The sequence below is a fragment of the Martes martes genome, assembly GCF_963455335.1.
Source record: "Martes martes genome assembly, chromosome: 9".
NCBI lineage: Eukaryota > Metazoa > Chordata > Mammalia > Carnivora > Mustelidae > Martes > Martes martes.
This window is the reverse complement of record NC_137896.1, coordinates 3,314,649-3,341,020: the sequence shown is the minus strand read 5'-3', so window position 1 is coordinate 3,341,020 and position 26,372 is coordinate 3,314,649. Positions and strand designations below refer to the sequence as shown.

Here is a 26,372-nt window from a genome sequence, read left to right as displayed (position 1 = left end):
CTCAACTTTAATCCCATCCAGAGGCCCCATCTCCTGGTACGGGCCCATATCGGGTGGGGCTTCAGGCCATGAGTTTTGGGGGGACACCAGCCCATAGCCCCGGGGCAGGGGGAGGCTGAATCAGAGAGGAGCAGTGGGCAGGAGCAGGGTTGGTGAGGCCACTGGCTCAGAATTCAGGGGAGAGGAAGGGGTTCCCTGCTCTGTGAGCTCATGAGGGGAGTCGTGACTGGCTCATGGTCAACCAGGGACCGCAAGGTCCCTCAAGAACATTTACTGAGTACCTTCTCTGCATGCGTGGTGAGTGAAGCCTGGTGACAGAGAGGAGACAGGGGAGGGTGCGTACCTGGGTGTCCTCAGAGCTCCTTGGTCTTGTTCCCTAGCTCCCTCTTCATTCCCTGCTTCCAGCGAGACCGAGTGGCTCATGACATTTCTGTTCGCTCACGTGGGCCATCAAACCCCATGCGGTCTCTGAGTCCCGGAGGCTGTTTGGTTCAGGGATCTGAGTGTCCTTCCCCCGGGGTGATGAAGACTTCTAGGCGACTGAGTGTTTCCCTTGCCCCTGGTCCCCCTGCTCATCCCGCAGCGGGAGCTTGTCCACTGCCGCTGGAGGGGCCCCGGGCTCGCCGCTGTCCCTGCGCAGGGCTTTGGGGCCCTCCCTTCTCTGAGAGCCTCCCTTTCCCCTCAGAAGGACCTGGTCTCCTCCCTTGGACAGTTTGGGAACCTGAGGCCCTCTGGGCCCAGGATGGAGCCGAGTGAAGACAGAGAGGGTAGGGGTCGGGCCTTAGAGTTTCAAGAGCATGTCAGTCCTCTCGAGGCTCCAACAGGTGGCCGTACTTGGTGGCTCTAAGACAAATTATTAACTCACAATCCTGAGGGTCACTCTGGGCAGAACTAGAGCCGTGAGCCGGTTCTGGGCCGTCTGAGGCTCCAGGGGGACTCGCTTCCCTGCCTTTCCCTTCTAATGCCGCCTGTACCCCTGGACGTGCGGTCCCACCTTCAAAGCCAGCAGCAGCCGGTGGGGACTTCCCCACGTCCCTGTGACCCTGACTCTCCCGCCACCGTCTCTCGCTGATCAGGACCCCGTTGCTGACATGGGCTGCCCCTGGCTAATCCGTGGTCCCACGGTCATGCTCTGGGGTCAGGAAGTGGACATCTCCGAGGGCTTTCATTCTGCTGACCGCAGTGTCCTTTTTTATGTGGTCGCCGACCCCTCACGTGCCCTGTTCCTGTACCATTCTCAGCAGCGTGCCCGGCACATAGCAGGTCCTCGGCGATGACAGAGGTGATGGCACGTGGGCCATTGCCCCGTCTCACCGGCGACAGACCAGAGAGGACGCGTCTGGGTGGGGCTACGCGGCCAGCTGGCGTCTGGGTGGGGTTGCGTGGCCAGCTGGCGGTGGCCCAGGGACACCGGCCTGGACTCCCGTCCCCCTCCACGTGAGCGCAGCTGCGAGCTGGGGACGAGCGCCCTCGCTCCCCCGGGTGGCAGGTCCCCGCGCTGGTTCCTGAAACCAGGCCGCCGAGAGCCCGGGGGACGTGGGAACGTGGGATCCGCAGAATCACTTGCTTGGAATTGCTGTAGCAGCTCCCGCTTGAAATACACGCCGAGAAACATGTTCTTCCCGGGGAGGGTCGTCGGCCCAGGACGCCCGCCTTTGGAGTCCCCCATCGGGCTGAGAATTCTTATGAAGGGCTGGGCCTGCCGCCTCCTTTTGGGCACGATGGAAAACGGAGTTGAGAGTGATGTAAAAGGGCGGTTGGTCCACGGTATGGTTTCTGGGGAGCAGAGAGCAGACTCTTAAGGGACGGCAGACTGCAGGGATTTGGGGGTCCCATGGGCAAGAGCCACGTGACTTCCTTCCCGGCAGCCCCGTGGCAGGAACTGGGCTCCGTGGCAGCCTGTCCTCTGTTCGTGGTCTCTGTGGCTCATCGACCTCCGAACTCCCTCTCGGTGCCCCCTGCCCAGCTCTCTCCCTGCCTTCCTCGGCTCCCTGCTCTCTTGGTTCCTGTCCCTGCCCTGCCCCTGTTGGGTGTCCCACTGGCTCCCTCCCTCTCCCAGTTCATCCACACAGGCTGTCCCCATAGCCTCCCCCCATGAGTGGCCGGCCTTCACCCCTGGCTGCAGGGCTCTGTGACGCAGAAGCCCCAGGTGTCCCTCTGTCCTCTGCTTGTGTCCCCATAGATTCTGTCACTGCCCCCTAGCTTCCCAAAAGCCAAAGCCGTCGCTGCCCCCTCAACCAGGAAACCCGCCCTCCTTCCTGGGTCTCCGTCACGTCCTTGCCGTGATTCTAGGAAGTCAGGCTCCAGCAGCTGCCACCTCCCCTTCCCCGTCTTTCCAGAATTCCTCTCTTTGTTCAGGAAATGCGAGCCCCACCTTGCATCCTGCACGGGGGAGAGAGATGGGCAGGGGCGAGTCCGTGCCTCCAAGGCTCTGGGAGTCTAGTGGCAGCCTTTCTGAGCGCCCCTGTGGCTTTTAGAAGGGGTCTAGCCCTGCTTCAGGCCTGGACAGAGCCGTGGTGACCACCCTCCCACCAGAACCGACTATAGACTGGCCTCGGTGGGGGAGCCACTGTTCGGGGGCGCTGGACAGCAGGGAGGGCAGGACCATCGCCCTTGTTAGACGGGAGACACACGGGGTGAGCTCCACGCTGGCTGTCCGGCTTTCCGCTGGGGCATCTCCCTGGGCGGGGAGGTGGCCTAACCAGGATGAGGGGGTAGAGAGGGCGGTTCTGGGCTGTTGAAGCCGCTGGAGTCTGTAGGACAGGGACAGACGGGCTGTGTGAAGGGGCCCCGGACGTTCGCGTGGAGACTGAGTGAGCCAGGGCCGCCGGGCTGTGCCCAAGCAGGCAGAGCTCCACGAGGCCCCGTGCCGGTCACCTGTGGGAGTGAGGCCTGAGCTGGGGTGCAGGAGGTCGGGGGCACGTGTGGACCCAGCCCAGACCGCGCTCAAAGCCACGTAGACCTGTGGGGGTACGTTCAGGGTCTTCAAGGTCAGGATGAACGAAGAGGTGGAGAGTTTCAGGGAAAAGAACCATGAAAGAGCACTGAGTGCGCACTCGAGGGTAAAGCACGTCGTGGTTAAAACTGCGTCATAGCCCGTGAAGGGTGGCCCCACCGTGTCACTGCTGGTGCCCAGACAGGCCGGAGGGCCCTTCTCACGTGGGCGCATGCCCAAGCCGGACCCTGGGGCCAACGGGGGACCCCGGCCACCCTCGTCTCTCTCCTGGCCCCCAGCCCTGCTCGCTCCTTCCAGCATCAGCTCGTGCGGCCTGAGCCCCTGGGGAGCCGGGCGGCCAGTCCCGGCTGCGTCAGCAAGGAGAGGGCGCGTGTCCTCGGAGTGAAGACTTGTGCATCTCCGTAATTATGTCCTTAGGATAAATTCCAAGGTGCCACTCATTGAGGAAAGTCTGTCTCTTGGCGAGTTTATCTTCAACTGGAGCTTCTCGGCCGTATGTTCTTACTAACCACAGCCCCATTTACATTCCCTCCTCCTGCCCAGGAGGGCCAGAGAAGCAGGCGGAGCGGGGAGAGGAGCACTTGTCAGCTAAAACCAGCCCGGCTGTGGCTCAGGAGTCTCTGGTCCCGGGGACGGGGCTGGGAGGACAGGAGGGAGGACCGTGCCTACAGCTTCGGGGAAAGAGCAGAAATGAACACCTGGGTGTCCATCCCTGGGGGTCTGGGTGAGCAAGTGACAGGCTCTGTGACTGTCACACTCTGGGATCATCGGCGGCCCTCAAAGGGCAGGAGCTGGCTTGATTCACCCTGATCTGGACCAGAGCCACATGTGTGAGCGGGACCTCACAGGCAGCGCGCCCTGTACGCTGTGATCCCCGCGCCACACAGCACGCAAGCTGTTAATTGTGCAGACGTAGGACGTACACCTGCTACATGGTGGTGGTCTCCTCTGGAGGTGAGAGGTGGGCGGGAAAGGGCCTCCTTTCCTTCCTCATACTGCTTTGAGCTTCGTCTGTCTGCCGCGAGAACATGCCGCTTTTGTAGCTGAACGAGGGGACGTCCTTGTTTATTTGCCGGAAGGCAGCGGGCGAGCTCTGTACTCAGCCATGACCTGGGTCAGCCCTGGTCTCCCTGAGCCTCATCGTCCCTCGCCGGCATTCACCGGGGTGGGCGGGACGCCTGGGAGGGGGCCCTTCCGGCGCTGAGCCGGGAACTCCCCATAGGACGGGGTGGTCTACCGAGGTAACCCTATGGTTTCTCTTATGGTTTGGTAATTTGGTGAATGACAGCGATTGCCTTTCAAATCCTCCGCCCTCGCCGCCGCACCGCCTCCCAGTGGGTCATGTTGTTTCTGATTTTATATCCGCATTCATGAGGTGTGTCTTTTTAAATTTTTCTTTGATTCGAATGTCTGTTCTCGCTTTGTATTTCTTCTTGAGCGAGCCTTGGTAGTTTGCACAGAACCACACGCAACACTTCTCGCCGCCCCACCCCCTGCTTCCTCCTTCCCTTTCCCCTGATAAGTCGCCTGGAGTTTTATCAGTTTTATTGCTCTTCTCAAAGAACCAGCTTTTGGTTTCAACTTTTTTCACTCTTTCTGTTTCCGATTTCACTGCTTTCTGCTCTGATCTTTATGATCCCTTCCGCTTCCTTGGGTTTAATTTGCTTTTTTTTCTCTGGTTGCCGAAGATGGAAACTCAGGGCACTGGCTTGAAGACTTTCTTCTTTGCTAAGATAAGCATTTAGTGCTGTGACGTCTCCCCCAACACCACTTTGGTATGTTGCGTTTTTATTTACTTCAAGATATTTTCCAATTTCCCTTCCGATTTCTTCTTGGAACTGTGGGTTATTGCGTAGTTTTTTTTCATGTCGTTTCCAAAGATTTGGGTACTTCTCTGGAGACCTTTCCGTCCCCGGTGCCCAGTTTCGTCTCCCGGTGACCGCAGAGCGTGTTTTATAGGACCGGACGGCTTCCCGCTGGATGGGGACCGGACCAGAAGCCGGCAGGCCGCGTCCTTGCAACAGCCGCACGCCCTGGAGAAGACCCGCCGGTCTCCCGCGCGGGGTTTTGTACACATGGTCTAAACCCCGGTGCCGCTGCTGGCAGGTGGGGTCTGTGTCGGCCCGTCCTTGCACACGCCCGTGCACACTTGTTCCTCCCGCTACTCACCGGGCTGCTGAAACCTTCGCTTCTGCCTTCACACTCGCCCTTTCTCCTCTGTCGGGTCAGCTCTGTGGGTCTGAGCCTCTCGCCGCGTTCCATCTCCTGGCGAAGTTGTCCTTTGTCCCCAGTGGGGTTCTCGGCAGGGGGGTACCGACCGCGTCTGCGTTCCTGTGCCCCTTCCGCCCTCCTGGGATCGGCCTGCGGGTGCCGCATCGTCCCTGGTGCTTCTGGGCCGCTGAGGTCTTGGCACTGGCAATGCGCGTTCTGTGTTCTGCGGCCGGCCTGGTCCTGCTTCGCTCCCCGTGTCCCGCCTTCGAGGACGCGCTCAGGCCGTTTGCACCGAGTAGGGGTCTTTCCGGCTTTAAACCCAGCCTTGGGTACAGTCCAGGCCTTCGGTTCCGCCTCTGCACGACCCCTGCCCCCCAGGGCCTCCCTACAGACTTGGGGGGCCATGGTCCCCCTTTCACCTTCTCAGCTCAGGCCGTGTTCCAGGCTTGCCCCCGGGGCCTCAGCCCAGAGCCTCGGGGGCCGGGAGTGGGGTTTCGTAGGGCTCGCTCCCCCTGGTTCCTGCCCCGCCAGGATCACTGTCTTTCCAGCATCTTCACCATTGTTTCCTGTCACTTGACTTTGTTTTCATTTTGGGCGGAAGAGCCCGTCTCCGTCATCCGTCGTGGCCAGACCCAAAGTGCACATCATCACTTTACTTTGGGGGCAGGCATGGATCCCCTGGCACATTCCTTCTACGGAGTGAAGCTAGCTTCTGGGACCACAGGTCCCGGGGTACGGCGGGGGGCAGCTTTCAGGTCCCGGTTCTGATGCCACCTCCTCCAGGAAGCCTTTCCGGATGTCTCCCTCACACCCCTTTTCCTTCAAGGCTTATTCTGCCTGGCGCTGTGTAAGTCAGCAGGCACTGAGGTTGTGCAGGAAACACTGAACAAGGAGCAGCTCTCTGCGCGGATGAGCTCAGCAGGTGTGTTTTTCTCTGTGAGTGAGAACGTCTCCAGCTCATGCAATGACCACAGTTAGGGAAAGAGCCGGGCAGACGGGTGGTTCGGAGGTGCCGTGAGCCTGTGCCCGGGGAAGGCACGTGTCCTGTGTTCCCGGCTGCGACAGGCATTTGTTGGCACCTTCCCCGCCCTCACGGGAGCAGCCTTGGCAGCAAGGCCCTCACCTCGGCGCCGGGCGAGGGCGGGCGAGGGCGGGCGAGGGCGGACACAGCCTAGCAGGAGCCTGGCCGCCCCGAGCAGATCCGTGAGTGTCGCTCAGCCTGTCTGGGCAGTGCAGGAGAGAAGCTGGGGCTGCCTGGGGAAATCCTGAGCCATTAGCAGGGGGGCTGGAGGGTCTCAGGGGACAGAGGCAGTCGTGTGGGAAGCAGGTGTGGACAGAGGGGTTTGAGGATTGAGTCCTGGGGCACAGAGGCGGGGAGATGACAGGGAACCAGGGAAGGAGACTGAGGTGTGGCCGTCGAGACGGGAGGACAGCAGACCGGCGTGGAGGTTTGTGGGGAGGAGGTAGGGAGCCTTTCACAAAAGAAGGGAGTGTCTGATGGCCTGAAGTTCTCCAGGAGCATCCCTCGCTCTGCTGCGGTGGTGACGGGATCTGCCGGGATGGCGACAGGGGCTCCCCACGTGCTGGGGCATCAGAGAGCGTCCGTGAGCGTCAGTGAGAAGGGCGTGTGCGAGGCTGCCCCCACCGGCTGAGCTGGAGCCTTGGTTCCGCTACTCAGTGGCCCTCGGGGCCTCTGGTACCTGGGGGAGGCGGCAGCATCGCCCCATCCTACCCGCCGTGCCCCGCCCATCAGTTGCGTGTCAGAAAGGTGCCCCCAGCATTTGCTGGAGTTGAACTGGGTGTGGTAGTATCAGGCTCGAGCTTTTAATTTACTTAATTTTGGGTCTTATACATTGATTTTTTTTTTTAATTGGCTTTTACGAATACAGAACTCCCTCGCATCTTGAGTGGGACTGGTGTGAAGGCCCAGGAGAGTCTGGGCCGTGGAAAGACAACACAGTTTTCAACAAAGGCACCAGGGAAGGCCACTGTGGGCCGGGTGAGCTCTTATCAGATCCGGCGCTGTGAGCCTTGCACGTGGGGACGTCTGGGGAGCCCGCAGACGGGTCGGAGGATGGCAGGTCTCAGGGAACCAGGCCTGCCTTTGCCCCTCAGTGACTGCCCAGCGGCTGGCGGCTGGTCTGCATCGGGAATGCAGACTCGTGGAGTTCACGGCTCCTGCAGGCCTAGAGGGCGGGGAGTCTGGTGCTGGACAGAGTAAAAACTTCCTTACGGAGGCTCAGCCTCTTTTCCTTGGATGAATGTGCCCTGTTTCCATTTGCAGAGTTTCAAAAAAGTGGATGCTGACCATTTTTGCCAGTTGTCTTATTGCTTTTTACTTAGAATTTTCGACCGTCTTCGCCGATGTCATTCAACGTTGTTGTTTCTTTTTAAATAGTTATCTATTTTCATAGAAGGGAACTATGTTTGCGATAAAAACACAGCACAGAAGAGCAAAATGAGTACATACGTTGGTCAGTTCCTGACGTTTCTCTGCCAATGAACAGTATCACGCATACTTGCAAAAGCAGACACTTACGCATACGCAAATACGTTTCCTCAGACGACATACGTACTCTAGGACAAGCTGCTGTCACAAAACGCTACAAGCATCCCGCGAGCGTCCGTCTAGCACGCAGTAAGCTACACGCCGCCGTTCGCCACGGTTCCCACGGCCCGGTGCTACGAGGCGCCGTGATCTGCCGGGGTGTGCTGGATTTGTCGGTTCTGTGGGGTTTCTTACTTTCATCAGCGGTGCCCCATGAATACCTTCCCATGCGTCCTTCTGTGCTCGTCCCGCGTGCTTTGGGGGGCAGACTCCGGGGCTGGGACTTCTGGTCAGAGCACGGGTGTGTCTGGGGGCACCTGGGGAGGGAGGCTGCACAGAAGGGTCTCGCGGCTGCTGCTTTCCAGCCTCCCCTCCCACCCGTGTTGGCGTGTGCGCCCTGGGATGCACGCGTGCTTAGTCACGCCGGGGCTGGCAGTCAGGTGCACGTGCCGGTCAAATTTATGAAAAGGCTCATGTTTATCTGGAAATGTCCTTTTTTGACTTCTAAGAAACAAAACCTAGTAACCTGCTGACACTCTGGAGAAGACCTCAAGTGAGCCCATAAGTTTTTGGGGTGACCCTGCTGTGCGCACGGGCTGTGCCTGCGAGGCTGGGGGAACCGCTCGCTCCTGGCGCAGAACGAATTCGCGTTTACATCTGGAAGTCTCTGATGAGGGGCTCTTTTTTTCAGTGAAGAAGAAATACGATTAAAGTTTATAAATAAGAAACCCGAGACATTTACAATGGGCTTAAAAGACTTTCGTTATCAAGCGCTGGAAGGATTAAACGGCACCCGGGGCCGGCTCACGGTTGAGCGCGTCCTGGATCTCCGAAAACCGCAGCCCCTTCTCGCCATGTACGAGACCCTTGACATTCACAAGGATCATTCCCAAGACCTTCGAGACTCCCGTCACTCATGAAGGCCACCACGGCGCTCGATTTCCCCCAGAACACATAGTAAAGACTAACCCAAGCCGTGTGCCTCCTTCAGGCTCTCTGATCCTATAAAGCTACTCAAACAAATTCAGGCTCGAGCCCTTGCTGAAATGGCTTGGGGAGTCATTAGTTTTCTCCGTCTCTATGAAACGCACGGCAAACAAGCTCACATTAGAAATTCAAACCTCAGCGGAGCCCCAATTTTTGTGTCTTACTTTATCCCAAACTTCCATTAAACGGTCACGTTATTAGACTCATTTCTTGCTTTTCGTTCCCATCTTGGACACTGGACACTGGCTGTCTTTGGGAGCCTTTTTTTGGGAGGGGGGGGGTAACGTTTGCCTCCGCCCATGGGAGTGTGACATTGGATGATGGTTTGAGCCCCAGGATTGAAACCCGTGTCCCAGTAGAGATGCAAAACCATTCCCCCTGCCTTGTACTTCCCAGTTACTCACCAGGGCAGGTGGGGGCTCTCAACGAGCCGGAACACGTGCATCTCCTAGCCCTCTAACAAGTGGTCCTTCCCATCTGTGAACGCCACCAGACCCCACCTCTCTTAATTTAGACACTCTGTCCTCTGAGATCTTATTTTGCACCCTGATTTCACTCAGCTGATCCTAGACATCCGTGGAAATACAGATCAGCCTCAGCCTGGAGACCCTGCGTTAGCCCCCCACACCCTCTCTCCCAGTCTTCATTGGGAATTTGCTGCATCAGCCCGAATCTAGGGCCCGGGGAGGGAAGACCACCCTTGAACTTACTCTCGTGCGGGAGACGGAATAAAGTAGCTGACAGGGAAGAGATTGGATTCCGGGGCATTAATGCTGTGGTGTGCCGATGGCTGGAGCCCGGTCAGGCCTCTGCGGGAAGGTTCAAGGCTGGCTGTGGGGACGGGGCTGGCCGCGAGTGGTCGAGCGGAACAGGGTGGCAGGTGGAGGCAGACCTGCTGCCGAGGCCCAGAGGTGGGACGTTCTAGAGACTGAAGACCCGAGTGGCCAGAGGGCAGTGGTCAGCGGGGAGTGTGGACCCTGTGGGAGACGGGAGAGGACGGGGGCGGGGGGCGGGTGCCACGTGGAAAGTAACTCTAAGTCACAGTCCACACTCAGAAGAAAGCCTGGGAGCCAGTAATAATCACCCGGGGTACCAGGTGTCGACCAGGACCGTCCCTGGAGGCCTGGGATGTGTGACTGCTCGCCCACCCGTGGAACCCGTGGCCCATGGTGGTGACATCACCGTGTCCCTGACTTGCCCACATTCCCACTGGAAGGCACCCCAAGCTGACAGATGTGCCCCCGTTGTACGGATGCCGATGCCTTCTCCCAGCAGGGCGGGTGGCTAGATCAGCCAGCCAGCGCTTGACTAACACTGGTCTTCTCGTCCCTTCTCTCCCCTTCTCTGGCGGTGCTCAGGAACGCTGCCAAGGAAATGCAAGAAGGAGCTCTTGGCGGTAAAGCTGCGGAACCGGCCGAGCCAGCAGGAACTGGAGGACAGGAACATTTTCCCCCGGAGAACTGACGAAGAGCGGCAGGAAATCCGGCAGCAGATCGAGATGAGACTCTCCAAGTGAGTAGGGGCACGTCGCCTCGGGCAGAGGCTGTGTCCCACCAGGCAGCCCGAGCCCCTCGGAGGCCCTGCCCTGCCCTCCCGGGGCTGCGCTGTCTCGGGGCGCCCACACGGGGCTCTGACGGTGGCTTCTCACCTTGCCACTGTCTGCACTCGGCATGGGCCAGCGCGTTGTCGTGGGGGGTTGTCCTGTGTGCCATTGGGCGCTGAGCGGCAAGCTGGGTCTCTACACGTGACACCCTCCTGTGACCGTCAGAACCGTCCCCACATGTTTTCAAATGTCCCCAGGCCACAGGGAGCACGTGGTGCTCTGGTCTCTAGCAGCCAGGCCAGGCACCTGCAGGAGTGAAAAGGGGGTTGCACTGGGGAGAGACAGTGACAGAGTTGGGGGGATGTGCCTTGTCGGCGTCCAGGGCCCAGGGGAGAGTTCCACCTGGTCATTTTCCTGCAAGAATCACATTTAGCATGGCTACGTCTTCTAAGTATTTCAAGAAAAGCTGGAAATCTATTTGATGGGCACGGTGTGTGCCGAGATGAGCTCATCTGCTGCCTGGTTGTGCCCCAGAGACCCGAGTAAGCACCCTCACTCCCAGTGGTCCCCTCGGAGATCCCTGGTTTGGCCAGCTGGAGAGGCACCGTGTTACGGGCCAGCCGGCGTGGAGCTGTGGGTCTTGGCGGCTGCGGTCTTTGGGATCCGGTTATGTAGCCCAAGAAAAGGATGCTTCGTAAGGTGGACTAGGTGGGATTGTGACAATGGGGCCGTTTCAGGGGCCGGCTGACTCTCTAGGTTGCTTTCCAGGGACGGGGCTCTCGGGTCCAGAACCCAGAGCACGCCGGGCCTCCCAGCGCTCACCAGCATCCCCGGCCGCGAAGCCAGCCCAGAGCTGAGCTGGAACCAGAGGGCTTTTGTGGGGAGTCCGGCCTTGTCAGCAGGTTGGACCCCTGCTTCCTGCCGTCCTCCCAAAGCGTCGGGCCAGATCAGAGCCCCAAGATCTGCGAGTGGGTGTCGGAGAGGAGATACAGATGAGCTTCAGGCACCCGGTGCTGATGCTCACCTGCTTGCGTGTTGCCATGTCCCCGGCCTCCTTCCTGCACCTGTGGAGTGTCGACTGGGCCGGCTTAAAGGGACCGTGTCCCGGATCCCCTCCAGCCCACCGGTGCCCTCTTTAAACCCCAAAGCTGGTCCCAGGGAGCAGGAGGAGTCAGTATCCCAGTGGTGAGCTGGACCCGCTATCCCTGGGCCTCCCCCTCGGGGGTCTGGGTCCAGCATGTCACGTAAAGAGCGGGACAGTCTGTGCTTCCCAAACTGCAGTGCCGTCCAGGGGGCTGTGATGAGATCCTCCAGGTCTGCAGATGCCCGAGGGACCGGGCTTCATCCCCCTGTCAGTGTTGCTGCTGGAGCAGGAGCCCCATATTCTCCTTTTGTGCTGTTCTCGCGATAGAGGAGATTCCCCGACTCCTCACCGGGGATTGTGAGGCTCACGTGAGAAGCCAGGGAGAGAGGGTGTGCCCTGAATGGGGCCTCCTGCCCTCACGCTGGGGTCATGGTGGAGCAGCGGTCTTGATCCTCTCTCTGCCTCCGTTTCCTTGCAAACTGCTCCTTTCTTTCCACTGGGGCCCAAGCCGTATTAACAGAGTCACATGCTCGGCAGCTACTTGCTGAATAACTACGACGTGCCAGACACTGGGCAGGATGCTAGGGTGTCATAGCAAACAACACAGAGGCACTCTCTGCCCTTTGGGGCTTACAGCACCTGAGTGTGCTGCAGGCATGGCTGGATCCAGGTGCTTGGATGGCATTGACAGGAGTTGGTCTGTTTCTGTTTCTTGACTCTGTTGTGCTCTGTGTGGCTTCATTCTTTGGCTCTTTTACTTGACCCCCCAATCCCCTAATCCCCAAAGCTCCAGGCTCCATTCCGGAACCAATCCCTTTGACCCAGAGGATAGAAGGGACTAAACTGGACAAGTCTGGATCCCATGCTTGTCCTTGAGCCTGTCACCATGGCCAAGAGCATATGCTGTTTGGTCCAGCTTGGCGAGCATTGTCGCTGGTCTTGGGATGTGTGCTCGCAGGCTTGGTTTTGTCTTATTTCTAGTGAGATTGAATGTTTTCTCAGTGTTAATCAGCTGTTTGGTTTCTTCTCATGTACTTAACCTGCTGCCTTTTCCATCTTAATAATTTTAGGAGTGTACTTGGGAAATCGCGGCTTCCGTTCCTTTCTCAGTCTGGGGGCTTGTGTTTCGTTTTGTTCCCACTTTCCTGGGTGCAGGCAGGTTGTCGGGTTTCCAGTCGTATCCTCCAGGTGTCCACAGGTCTCTCTGCAAAGGGCCAGAGAGGAACTCTTCCGGGCTTTGTGGACCCGACAGTGTCGCAGCAGCACAACCCTACCCTCGCAGTACTAATGCCACCAGTAGCCCGCGTGGCGTGCGTGGGCCTATCTGCATGCCAATAAAACTTTATTTACAAATGCAGGATACAGGACGTAGTTTGCCGACCTCTAATGTACGTTGTGGGTTCATGCCGTTTGTGTCATGTTCAAAAAATCCTTCCCTACCCAGAGGTAAAATGTTTATTCCCTCACTGAATTATTTTGAGCCGACTTCTAGCTCTGCCCTCTGATGATTATTTTCTATTTGATACACAAACCAAGTTTCTCTTTCAAGATAGAGTATTAAGTGAATTGATTTAAAGAGAAAAGTAGTGGGGTGCCTGGGGGCTCAGTGGGCTAAGCGTCTGCCTTTGGCTCAGGTCATGATCTCAGGGTCCTGGGATCGAGCCCCGTGTCCAGCTGCCTGCTCAGCGGGGAGCCTGCTTCCCCCTCTCCCTCGACCCCTCCTGGCTGCTTGTGCTTGTTCTCTCTCTCAAATAAGTAAAAATCTTTATTTAAAAACAAAGGAAAATAGTAAACAGTGATGTATATGTGGTTGGAACCCAGGACAAAGTTACCATGAGGACGCCTGGTGTGAGAGAAGCCCAGGGATCCCCACCACCGTCTGTGGGTGCAGAGAGGAAGCGGGAGGGGGTGGGGACAAGGAGCCATGCCCGAGGGCCTGCAGAGGTACCCTGAGCACACGCCCTGGACTGGACATCCCCCATGACTTGCTGAGAACCCCGCAGCCCCTTGGGCATCCTTCGCCAGGTGTGAACACGGAAAAGCAGGTCCGGTTCTGGGGCTCCTCAGAGGGGCAGTTGAGAAGGCAGGTCCCCAGAGGGTCTGCTGCTTGCTTCCCGGCCAAAACAGTTAATTGGATCCCTTTGTCTTTGTTTTGCCTCCTTCCGGGGTCTTCACGAGTACGTGCTGAATAATTCAGCCCTGGTTGCCATGGCAGCACACATCTGCCCGTCGCCCTCCAGTGTATTGGGCGTTTCTATTTTGTTTTATTTTCTTTAATTTCCAGACCTTGAAGATGTTATCTCTGGGGCACTCCCGGGGCTGTTGGGGGTGAGGCGGGCACAGTCCCCGGCTCCGTGCGCAGGGTCTGGGGACTCGGTGACGTCGGAGTCTTCCCCTGATGCTGGAGGGCAGCACCCCTCAGGACCACGTGCGCATGCGTATGCGAGGGCAGGCAGCGCGTTAGAGACCCACAGCCCTACGCACCACGTGGCAGGAGTGTTCTGGGAATCACGCCCGAAGTCAGGGACCTGCACACTGTGTCAGGGGCGTGGCGTTTAAGGGGTAAGGACGCCCGGGTGTGTGCGTTTCTACGGGTGGACCCCAGACCGTAAGTCCTGCTTGCTTTCCCGCATTTATTTTCGTCCTTGCAGGAGCTGGGTGAAACATGTGTCTTATTTTCATTTTACAGATGAGAACATTAAGCCTTGAGGAGGGGTTCAGTGACTCGCTCAGGGGCCCACAGGTCCCCCGGTTCCAGGTGTGTCCCCTGGAGCCCATGCCCAGCCCCCTGGGGAAGTGTTCCAGGACAGCTCGGGCTCGTTCATCTCAGGGCTTTGCAATTCTCATAGTCCTCTGGCTTCCGTCAGGGCGCATCTGGGCCCCCAGCCAACACAGGCAGCCCCTGGGCGCAGAGTCCTTCCCGTCCCTGTCCGGATGGGGGGCAGAGATGATGCAGAGCGTCCCCCACCGTGGAGCGGCGGGGGCGGGGTTCGTGACGCCCAGAACAGGCCCCTTGAGCCCAGCCTCATGGTCGTGGCAGTGGGAATTCAGGCAAACGCTACGGGCTCCGAACCTCCCTCTTGGTTGTAAGGTAGAGACGGGACAGTGCCTTCCCCATGGTCGGTCCTTGCAAGAGCATAAAGCATGTTCCTGGCAGGAGGCGCTCGGGGGGGACGGAGCTGCTGCTGGCAGGCGCCTGGCTGGGGGCCCCCTTGTTTCGTGGTCACCTGCGCAGGAGGACGGAGTGAGCACCCCCTCCCCCGCCCTGCGCTTACCTGGAAGCCAGAGAAGCCTGCAGGCCACACGGCAGCACCAGCATCGTTCTCGTGTGTTCTTATTTGCGGCTGCTGTATAATCCGCCTGGAAACGGGGGGCCTGAGGGACGCACGAACTTTCCGTTAGCTGTCCCGTGGGGCCTCTGCACTCGGGGGCCGCGTCGTGAGAAGCCGATGAAGGCCCCGTCTTGTCCTTCGGGAGTTGGTACTTAGCGTGGGAACACAGGGGTTAAACGGTCCTCGAGCGTGTGTCTTTGTACACTTTGTACAGAGCCGCATCCAGAACGTCTGCCACCCCTCAGCCTCCATGGAAACCCAGGCTCCCAGGGAAAAAAAACAAAACAAAACAGAAAAAACAAAAAAACCCACTGGTGTGTGCGGCGACCCACACCCGCCACGGCCGCCTTGAAATCTGCAGAACTGGAAGGAAGTGGCTGGACCCTTGAGGGATGCGGATGGAGACCCGCGCGGGCTTTGTCCCGGGCTTGTCTCGCCTTGAGCACCAGCTTTGGGACCTTCCGTCCACTGAAGCCTCAAGAGGGGTGATGGTCCCTTGCAGGGTCCCCGTTCTGTGGACACAAAATTTCAACAATAGAGAAACCTTTCTTTCTGTGGGCTAACCAGGAAAAAAAAAAAAAAAAGACTTTAATTGCGGGAAAAGAAGTGCTTCCTTCGGACGGGGCTGAAGCGTGGTTGCGGGGGTGTGGGGGGCCGTCCTCAGAGCAGCAGGTGTCCCTGCATACTTGCTGTTGAAGAAACGTTGCTCCCCCACACCCCCTGCTGCCCGGCAGGGTGGAACCCGGCTCCTCCCGAGCCACTGGGCTCAGGCCCCCGGGCCTCCTGCAGGACCGTCTTAGGATGGCTGCTGGGGACATGTGTGCGGAGCCTCTTCCGTCCCAGCTTCCTGGAGTGCTGCCTGACCGTCTCCCCTTGAAGCCTCACAGGGGCTCTCTGGGGAAGCCGCTGTCCGCCGTCTGGTTTTTCAGATGAGAACTGGCTCAGACCAGTGCCGTCACTTGCCCGCGGGTGCGCGGCAGGGAATGTGGGCGGGTCGCTGGTCGTCTGGTCATGCCAGGGCCCACCGCTGACTGCGTATCTGGATCGCTGGGGAGCTCGGTGGAGACAAATTCCTAGACCCCGCTCCGGATCTCCCAAGGAGGAGTCTCTGTTCCAACAGGGCCCTTCCCCGCCAAGTGTCCCTGCTGCCTGAGATGTGCCGTGTCTCTTCCTCAGGGTCTTGGGAGTACTGTTCTCTGGGGCTTCAGGATCCCAGTATGCTGTGCCCTCCACGACCACTGCCTGTATCTTAAGGAGAAAGCACACTTCGGGGCACCTGCGGGGGCTCAGTCAGTGAAGCATCCGACTCTTGATCTCAGCTCAGGGCTTGATCTCGGGATTATGAGTTGAAGCCCCATGTTGGGCTTTGTGCTGGGTGTGGAGGCTCCTTAAAAAAGAGAGAATGTACACTTTGGAGTTAATCATGTTTCCCTTTTTGCTTTGGCCACCAGGATGCTCAGAGCCAAGTGTGCAGCTACTGTGGCAATGCTGTCGTATCATTTGGGGTGTGGGTCTGCGTTTGACCTTCTCTTTTATGCCCTTTGCCTGGATTTCCTCAAGTCTTTATTTTATCTCCATGGGATGTGATTTTTCTATACATAATTTCAAAATCATCTCTAGATTTTACTATAAAAAGTAAGTAAAAATGCATATTTCTTTAATGGAAGCCCCTCCGTGAATATGAGATTTTTCCACTTTAGCATCCTGTCAGAAGGGTTTCCGTGGTGCGACACCGAATTCAGATGCTGGTTTTTAGTAGCGTCTCATCTCGAAGGAGCCGATGCATCTGCCAGCTTTGCTGTTCCCTCCCACACTCAACAGACTGGGGAGTTTCCCTCAAGATCTTTACTTTTAAAGTAAAACGACAAGGCTCATTTTCACACGACTGTGTTTTCCTTTTTACGGGTTATTTTCATGAGCTGCATTTCCAGAACCGGGAGGAGGAGAAGAAAAGCAAGAAGAGCGGGAGGAGGAAAAGCGCCTTGAATTAGGCAACGTCGTTCCTCGGGAGTGAGGCCGCTTGTCCGGGAGCGCGGCCGGACCCCAGCAGGCCCCCGCGTGAGCCAGCCTGGAGGGGAACAAGGTTGTGAACAAACACGGGGGCGGGGAGAAGCTCTCTACTTCATTAGGAATCACAGACGCGAGAATCCCTAACAACAGAGAACCTTTCCTCCCCAGTTACAATGACAACAGAGCTTTCAAAGAATACAATTTTGAAATATGACCCTTTAATGTTCCTGTAGACGGAAGTCGTAGTAAGGGACTGCAGAATCCCGCCCAGCCCTCGTGAGGTGGCGGTTGCGCGCCCTCCCCTCTGCCGGCGGCAGATTCTGCTTTGCTGGGGTGGGCAGTGGCCCCGAGGCTGCTGCGGATCAGACGATGCACCCGTCGACCCTCCAAGTCTTCCCAGCCTCTGCCTTCAGCACGGCGCCGAGAGATGGGCGTTCCCGGGGGTTCCCGACGGTACCTGGGCTGCTTCCCTGGGAGATGCTGTCCTGATCCTGCCTTCCCGTCAAGACGAGGTCGGCCCCGTGATCCCCTATCAGAGCAGATGTTAATGACTTGGTGCAGGTGACCCTCCACCGTGTGGGGCTCTAGATCCTGCCCGACCCCAGAGTCAGGCTGACCCCGGGTTGAACCGCGCTGGGCACCAAGCCATTTGCTTTTCCACCTGATCGACGTCCCGGGCCGGAACTGTTGTCTCTGCCCTGCAGCGGAGGAAACTGGGCCCAGAGAGCCAAAGTGGTGTCCCCGCTTCCCAGTTAGTGAGCAGCGGACAGCAGGATCCAGAGCCCTGCCCCCAGGCACGGGGCCTCCCCACCTGAGGCCCAGGCGTCCGGCCCCATCTTGCGCACAGAGTACAAAGGTACAGACCTATTGCGGCTGAAGCTTCTGGTGTGTGTCCTGTTAGTGAAGCAGTCCCCTCGGTGTGTCCTGTTAGCATCCCCTCGGCCGGGCTGAGTCCGCCTGCTTCAGCCGCAGCAGCCCTGGGACTCGGCTCTGTGTCCCGGGTCCTGTCGCTGCATCAATGCAGGGAACTCTGCTCTCTGGCCCGTGCAAGCCAGCGCACCACGCCTCCAGACCCGGGCCCGCCTCAGCCGGCACGGAATGCCGCTCTGACCATAGCACTTACTGCCGTCCCTACAAACTCTTCGAAATTCTGCCCCCCACCCTGAGTTTATCTGTGGCTGCTGTGCTTGAAGGCGAGGGTTTACGTTACGCGGAGAGAAGGGAGACGTTGAGGCTGCAGGGAGACAGGACTGACTTTCCCAGCAGCTCCTGGACGCGTGCGGCGTGCTCAGCCCCAAGTACAGGAACGTCTGTTTCTGGGGGGCCGGGAATGGAAAGACTCGTTCTGCGATGCTGAGAGCAACATGTGACCCAGCCACAGAGCTGCAGGGTCTAGTGGGGAGAGAGGAGCTGGGCAGGAGGGAGGCAGGGATGGGGACGGGCATCAGAGAGTGGGTGGCTCGGGGCACGATTCTGATGGACCCGTAGGCGTCTGTTAACCTGCAGGCAGGAGCACAAGGATGTCCCAGGCTGAGAGCACCCCCCAACACCCAAAACCCTGCTAAAAAGCACCAAGTCCTGAACCAGCGTGGCTGTGGGGACGTGGTGTCGCTGTGGAGAGGCGTGGTGGGCAGAGGGCCCGGGGGCCGGGAGTGGGCCTCCCATATTCCCCATCCACAAGTAATTGCCTCTGCTTGTCCCCCGCCCAGCTCAGGTGTTACCCCCCGCCCCCCGCAGGGCCCTGGCATGACCACCCTGCCCCCTCACTTCCCCTGATGCTCGCACCCCACCCCCCTCCCCCAATGCTCGAATCACATGGCTCTATTGTTGTCCTCATCAGCTGCTGCCTGAAATCGCCTCTTTGTTGGCCGCTTCAGGGTCCCCTTCCCCCCCCAGGACACCGGGATCCGCCTGTCTTGTCACTGGTGTGTCCTTGATGCATTCAGTAGATGCTCAATAAGTTGGCGCTAAGTGGTGAACAGAGATGTCTGGTCTTTGTAAGAGGCAGTGAGCGGCCCCTGAGGGGTCACAAGCAGAGGTGCGGTGGGGTGAGGGCACCTGAGGAAGACCGCTCTGCTGACATGTGGGGGGTCGAGTGCAGGGCAGAATGGGGCGAGTGGACACCGGTCCTGCAGGGGCTGCTGGTCAAGGAGATGGACGCCGTCACACGGGCTATGAGCTGGAGGAGGTGGACTTGAGAGCAGGCGGGGAGGGGAGCAGGCCTGGGGAGGGGTGAGGGCTTGAGCTCACCCACCAGGGTGGACCTGGATGCTGTGCCCGGGGGAGGGGACCCAGGAAGGAGGAGGGGAGATGCGCGAGGGAGGCTCCGTGTCCGGGTCTGGACGGCGTCGGAGGGGTCCCCGGCACATTTAGCAGTGGTTAATCCAGAGTGTAGGTGAGCTTGCGGAAGGGGTGTGTAGACCACGGGGGAGCCCGCAGGAGGGGCGGGGGCCCTGTGGGGAGCCTCTGCTGGCAGCTTTGAAGGGATGGGTTGTGGCCAAGAGCAGCACCACCTCAGCATCAAGGGCACTGAGGGTCTCGAGCGGTTGTGTGTTCCCTGTTACTGTCGGTTCACTTCCTACAGGTGTCTTCCCTCTGACTTCTCGCTACTTTTCACTGACCTCCAGGGACCAAGAAACCTCTCGATCCCCTGGAAACGGGGCAGCATTAAATGCAAACAGCAAAATGCAGGGGACTTGGAATCCACTTTCTTTGTTCTGAAAGCCTGCAGGGCTCGAGCTGTTGGCCGGGCTGCATAACCTGGGGTCTGGGGCTGACACACCAGGAGTGAGTTGTTTCTGTTTGAATGAAGCAGGCCGTGGCGAAGGCTACGATCTTCCCGGACACCGAGGAGGGCTGGGCCCGACCTCTCCCCGATCCATGAGGGGTAGAGTTTGAGAGGCTGACGTGGGACTCAGCCGGGAGAGGTCTCGGGTCGAGGCCCACCCCTTGGTGGCGGAATGCTGTCCCAGCCCCAGCTTGAGCCTCAGCAAGAACCCTCGGAGCCCGAGCTCGGCTCCCTGGTGCATGAGAGCCCACGCGCCGGCTTGGTGTCCGAAGCTGCCCGTGGGTCCGTTTCCAAGGGGGTTTTTAGGAAGTGGAGGGAAGGAGGTAGATGAGTAAACGCATGGAGAACTCACTGTGCCCAACATCACTCGTGAGCAAAAAGACAACCCCCCCCCAAAAAAACCAAGCAAAAAGACCAACGAAACAAAAAAACAGGCTTTCCTTTTTACTGTAAATCCCGAATTCAAAAAATGTGGGATCACGCCTATGATTATTAGCCTTTGAGGTCTTGTGTTTAGGAATCGAATGAACGACGTACGTGTGCTGGGCACGCTGCGCCCCTGCAATTTCACCCACTGCCTCTCTGGGCTCGGGACCTCGTGACGTCACGGCAGCTGAGCCCTAGGTGACGGATCTCACCGTCTCCGTTGTGCCCGTGAGGAAACTGAGGCTCAGAGTTGATTGTAGCCGGGGAGTCGCTGAGTGAGGCCGTGAGCTTGCCCCTGCCCTGCTCAGCTCCGGTCGGAGTCCTCAGCACCCACTGCCTTGGCCGCCCTGAAGCGCGCCGTGGGCCCTCCCTGGTCCGAGACCCCTGATCCGCTCGTGTGATTCCCGCCCCTCCAAGGCAGAGAAGGGAACGTCCTGCTCTTTTGATGCCTTAGCCCCGTGCCTGCCCTCGCACCTGGTAGAAAGCAGGCTCTCGGCCAGCAACACTTGACTGGACGGTCGCACAGTTACGTGGGTGGGTAAGTGGACAGAGAGATGGATAGAAAGATGGACGGGGGCACCGGGGTGGCTCCGTGGGTTAAAGCCTCTGCTTTCGGCTCAGGTCACGGTCCCAGGGTCCTGGGATCGAGTCCCACAACGGGTGCTCTGCTCTCCAGGGAGCCTGCTTCCCCCTTTCTCTCTGCCTCCTTGTGATCTCTGTCAAATAAATAAATAAAATCTTAAAAAAATGAAGAAGAAAGATGGGCAGTTAGGTGGCTGTGTAGGTGGGCGGGTGGACGCCAAGGTGGACCCAGCCAGCGGGTAGGCTGCAATTCAGTAAGAATTCAGCTCCACGAAGTGTGCGCATGGACGGAAAGGCGTCCTTTACATAGCGGGGTGTTTGGATATCTCCAAGCAGTGATTCCACTCCCCGGTTTGGTGTGTGACCGACACATTCAGGAGCACATCTGTGTGCCACGTGCCTCTTTGGATCCACGGTGGGCGTTCCTGGCTTTGGAGCGTGGCTCCGTCCCGGGGCGTGTCCTGGCGGGGACAGTACCCGTCTCCTGCCGCACGGCTGCTCTCAAGCCCGCTGACCAGACGGGGGCTGCAGGTGCTCAGGCACTGGGGTGGGAGTCCCCCACGCGCCCCCACACTGTCCCTGGAAGGCTGGCGGACGACAGGGCGGCTCCAGAATTCTTCCTGAGCGTTTTCAGGAGGGGGAGTGGAGTTTTCTGCCGTGACAAAGCCCCTTTACCCATGACTCTCTGGCGGGGGAGGGGTTAGACTGTGTCTCCACAGCTCGTGGGCCGGGCAGGACGTGTGGCAGGTGGAGAGCTGCCATCGCCCAGAGCGTGGATGTCCCCTCCGGCATGCGGGACCAGGGCAGCGGGATCGTTCGAGGGAACCTAGCAATGTTGTTGCAGATTCCCTTCAGTTAAGTGCGCGCAACCTATTCACGTTTTGTTGTTGTTGTTGTTGTTGTTTTTAAAGATTTTATTTATTAATGACAGACAGAGATCACAAGTAGGCCGAGAGGCAGGCAGAGAGAGAGGAGGAAGCAGGCTCCCCGCTGAGCAGAGAGCCCAATGCAGGGCTCGATCCCAGGACCCTGGGATCATGACCTGAGCCGAAGGCAGACGCTTCACCGGCTGAGCCACCCAGGCGTCCCCCTATTCACGTTTTTAAAAAACAGGTGTGTGGACCCCACAGAACGTGTTGGTGGGCCATATTTGGCCTGGGGTCACGTCTTTGGACCTGTGCTATGACATCCCTTGCGAGCTCGTTTTCTGAGAAGCCCGTTCTTGGCTTGTGCTGCGCGTGGGGGACTTTTGACTGTGGAGTTGCTGTAAACGCGCAGCATCTCATTGGCTGTTGGTGGCAGCAGCGTCCCCGAGGCCCAGAGTGTAGTCGCGGGTGCCCCATGAAGCTTCCTCTCCCTCTGACAGGGGCACAGCTGTGCTCTGAGAGCCGGCGTAGGCCTCTCCGCTCACCTCAATCACGGATGGCATCTCGGTGGGGGGAGCTAAAGGCCCACGCTCTGGCCAGAAGGCCTCGGCTGCCGTCCGGGCTCTGGTTTCCAGCTGCCTGACCGCGGGCAGCCGCCTCCCTGGCCTGTGCCTCCCTTTCCTCCTCCGTAGAGCAGGGATGCTTCCAGAACAGTCCGTCCTGTGGGGCTGCAGGATGGAGGCCACGGGACAGGGCATGGGAGATGCCTGAGATGCCAGGAAGGGGGGAAACCCAGGGAACAACAGACCCCCACAGGGAGAGGGAGTTTGTGTTTTTGTTGTCAGTTTCCAGAGCTGTGATTTCTGCAATGATCAGTTCACCTTTCCCAAGTGCACAATTCACTGCTTTCTGGGGGTTCATACCATCATGTGTCCCCACCGCCGGTTCTAGAACACGTCCATTCCCGCCGGAAGCAGCCCCTGCTGGTTGCGGATCCCTGGGCCGGTCCAGGGACCCGATGGGTGCCACGTGTACTCACGTTATCATCCCAAGGTTCGGGGGCGACGGTGTAAGCAGGCCAGTCCCGAACGTCAGCAAGCATTGGCGTCTCTGTCTTCTCCGCGTCACCTTCATCCGACCATCAGCATCTTTCAGGACCTTCATCGCCCTCTTACCCGTCCTCCTTCCATCGCCCCTTTCGTCACAGTCACCATTGGCAGCGTCACTCTCGCGCCCAGTCTCACGCACAGGAAGCACTTAGGGAACAGCGGCCTCGGCCCCTTGACGCCGCAAGCCCCGTCCATCTTCCAGGGGACGAAGCCCAGTCAGGAGCCTCCCACAGCGCCGCATCTGCAGAGACTCGAGGGGATGGGGCAGGGGACGGGGATAGCCGTCGCAGACCCCACACGTCCTGTTCGCGACGCCGCCACCACCCGTGTCCCAGGACGGATGATGCCCTCCCGCCGTCTGCTCTCTTCCGCTGGGACACGTGGGGCAGGCGGCTCCCTGTGACCATCTTTAGATCCTGAGATCCTAGGAGCAGAGACTCTGCTTAGCCGTTCCTCTGCCCTTTTTCTACTTTCTGGGAAGCAGATTTGCCTGAAATGCTTCCCAGCCCTCTCGGGGTCTCGGGCGCGCTCCTGCGGCTTTGCTCCTATTTCTGTCTAGAAAGCTCAAGGTGCCGGGAGGTCAGGTCTCCTCTACCCTGCCAAACCCTCTTGGCTGTCAGCTCGGCAGCACCTGCCCGAGCCACCGTGGTGGTGAGGGGCCGGCTGCCAATAGGACACAGCCTCCAAGGTCAGGAGGAGCGCCCCCACTTATGGGGGCAGTCAAGGACTGATGGCAGAAATGCAAAAGAAACGCCAGAGGCAGGGCTGTGAGCAGGCTCTGTGGGATGTGGGGAGGGTAAGTCGTGACCTCTGCCCCGGAGGGAGGGTGCCCGGCGCCCACAAGGCCTGGGTGGCCGGCAAGGCCAGCGGGGCCCGGTCAGAGCCTTGGCTATAAGGTGTGGGTTTTGCACATTCTGGGTTTAGACGGAGGTCGCTAAGCAACAGAAAACAGCACTTCCAAATCAGGAAGAGTTTGACACATGGAATCCTCCAAGAACATACGCGTAAATCTTGGTCTTTGGGTGGAGCTCATGGTTTGCAGGGAGCGCCAGGCTGTGGGGCTCAGGCTCCCGTGTTTGGGTCACCGTGCAGGGAGCCTGTGGCCTTGAGTCAGCCTGGGGTCAGCTGCTCTTTATTTTTCCTGGTTGCTTGGGAACCTGTCAGAGAAAGTACAGTGTGTTTTGTAAGAAAAAGCAAAATGACATCAAAATAACATAGTTCGGTATCAATAAAACATGAATCCCAAACCAGGGAGCAGGGGGTCTGGTGGTTTAAAGGTCCCCTGGCTGGGATTAGCAGGCTGAGCACGGGTGCCTCCCACTGTCTGAGCCTGGGGAATGGGTATGGAATTCCTGCCCGCTCCGCATTTTCAGGGACTGAGTACACCAGCTCCTGCTTTAGCTGCTGTCGGGGCTTAACCCTTGTGAGTCGTGGTTGTAGTTGTGACGACGCCTTGGGGCCTTTATTAACATTTATTAAACTTGTGTTCTGTGCCGTGGTCTCTGCTTGGCCTGCGTTCGCGGAAGCCTAAGATGTAAGTACTAGATCGGTTGTATTTTGTGGCTAAGGGGATGGTGGCTCAGACAAATTAGGTAGGTGTTCAAAGTCGCATGAGTAGGCTGTCACGGAGCTGAGATCTGACCCGGCAGGCTGGCTCCGAACACCGGGCCTGGAGCCGCTCCGCTTCATGGGATGGTTGCGGACCGTGAGGTCTGTTGTGGTTGCTCCTCAGTCACTGAGAGCCCAGGCTCCTCCTATCTTCCTCCTCAGTTATGCTCACGCTGGCATTTATCCTCCATGGTCTGAGAGGGCTGCAGGAGCACCAGACATCCCATGTAAGTCCCAGAGGCACACACCGTGCTACTGTGGGTGTTCAAGTTAATTTAGTTGTGGAGATAGAATGAAGAGAGGGGGAAGGAGCGGGCAAACTGATGGACCAGGGAATGGAAACGTTCCATGTCAGGTGACCGCAGCTTCTAAAGCAATCTGGCCCGAGGAATCTCCATGGGCTCAGGCGAGTGCCCCACGTACACTCTAGCGCTGGGAGGTGGCAAGAAGCTGGGGGCTGCGGTGTGGACGGATGCTGTTGTCCCTTCCTCAGTGATCACCCACTCTGACACCCTCTCAGTTCAAGGGCTCACTTCCCGAGCAACTTCTGTGCACCACCCTTCACTCTGGGCTCCGGGGACAGGGGAAGGTTGGAGGCAGGGCCTTCAGGACCGGGGGTCAGCTACGCGAGCCTGTGAGAGGCGCAGGGACACACAGTGCAGGGTGGTGGGACACGGGAAGTGCTCCCAGCATGCCGGGTACAGGGGTGCTGCTGCCCCCGTCCCCTGCCCCTGCTTCACCTCTCTGAGCTGTGAGGGCCGGCTGCTCCCGAGTGCATCGATGGAGCTGTGTGTCCCGTATGAGTCATCTGGGGCGGCGGCTGGTGGAGGAGGCTTTCAAGTGCACATTTGGTTTCCGTCAGCCTTGGTGTTGTGTCGTCCAGGTTGGGGCCCTGTCTGCAGCCCCTGCCCGCACCCCTGCCTGTGACAGCCCTGTCTGCGCCTCCCAGGCCACGAGGGACACGGGACAGGGCAAGACACCGGTGATGCCTCAGAAATCCGGTTAAAAGCAGAAATTATAAACAGGACCTGTTCTTGCTTGGAATCCTTTCCTTCAGCCCAAGTCACACAGGTGAGGATCGAGGACATGCCACGGAGGGAGGACGTGCACCCGAGTGGCACAGAGGCAGGGTGCATTTTGTACGGTTTCTAGTGTCAGGTTTTTTGAAGAGGAGTGAGCGCGGAGAGTCACCAGGAAGAATCTGCGTGCAGAGTCCCCCTGGAGTTTTCGATTCCCTCCCGTCATTTCACTCCCTCTCCCGCACCAGCCAGCAGGATATTTTTAGCATCTTCACTTTCCCGACTCCAAGCCTTCAACCCTGCTCTCACAGAAATGTTTTCCTTTGACGGCCGTATTAAGTCATTTAATCAATGTGCGTAAAATTTAATTAGTTTACCTAATCACAAAAATAAGCACACCTGCTACACATAGGTCTGGGAACGAAGGGGGCCGTTCCGACGGGCAGGGGACTTACTGTGGAGGACAGAGCGTGAGGGGCAGCAGCCGCGGGCCAGGCACGGTCCTGGGGTTCCGGCCGTCCAGGACTGGGAGGCTGGGTGCTTCCAGAGCCGGTGAGTGGGGACACTGGGGAGATCCCCTCCCGTGGTATTGTCATCCTCGTTTATAGACAAGGAGGTGGTGTCAGTTGGACAGCAGGGAAACCAGTAGGAGACAGATAGGGATTGATCTCACGGTGTGGATGTGGGTGACCGCGGGGCTGGCTAGGCAGGTCTGAACCCGTGACACGGGCTGTCGGGAAGGGCTGGAGCCCTCAGGCACAGGTCCAGGCCGGTGTCCACAGGTGGAATTCTGTCTTCACCAGAGAGCCTGAGCCCAGCTCCTAAAGCCTTTCAACTGATTGGACCAAGCCCACCAGAGCAGTCAGGACAGTCTCCCTTTCATAAAGTCACCTGATTGTGGACTGTAATCACACCTACAAAAGACTGCCATTGTGGCATCTGGATGAGGGACCAAATGGACACCTGGGGACTGTCACTGCCAGGTGAACACCTCCGACTATCCCAGAGCAAAAGGCAGTGAGAAGTTCATGAGCAGGCTGGAGATCCCAGAGCTGATTTGTGCAGAAGTTAGAATCCCAGCCCAGGCCAGATCCGGAGCCCAGATCCTTCACCACAGCGTGATTGTGCGTTTTCCGTCTTCACGTTTCTGCCCATTCTTCCCAGAGTCCAGGGGACGAGCCTTCTCGTGAAGGCCAGTGTAGCCGCCCCTGTCCTTTTCCACGTGTGTGGAGTTCCGTGCCGGCCCACTGCTTCCTTTGTGCAGGCCCTAAATGGGCAGAAAGCATCTGCCCTGCGTTTTGCT

General features: G+C 58.6%; 1 protein-coding gene across 1 annotated transcript in view; it reads left to right on the top strand.

Moving 5' to 3' along the window:
* PHACTR3 (phosphatase and actin regulator 3) overlaps window positions 1-26,372 on the top strand; it is a gene marked incomplete at its 5' end in the record, with an annotated part of 223,563 nt that overhangs the window by 180,036 nt on the left and 17,155 nt on the right. Inside the window, one exon of the mRNA XM_080812763.1 lies at window positions 10,061-10,214. Coding sequence (XP_080668889.1) covers window positions 10,061-10,214 — 154 coding nt within the window. The remainder of the gene's footprint in view (window positions 1-10,060; window positions 10,215-26,372) is intronic.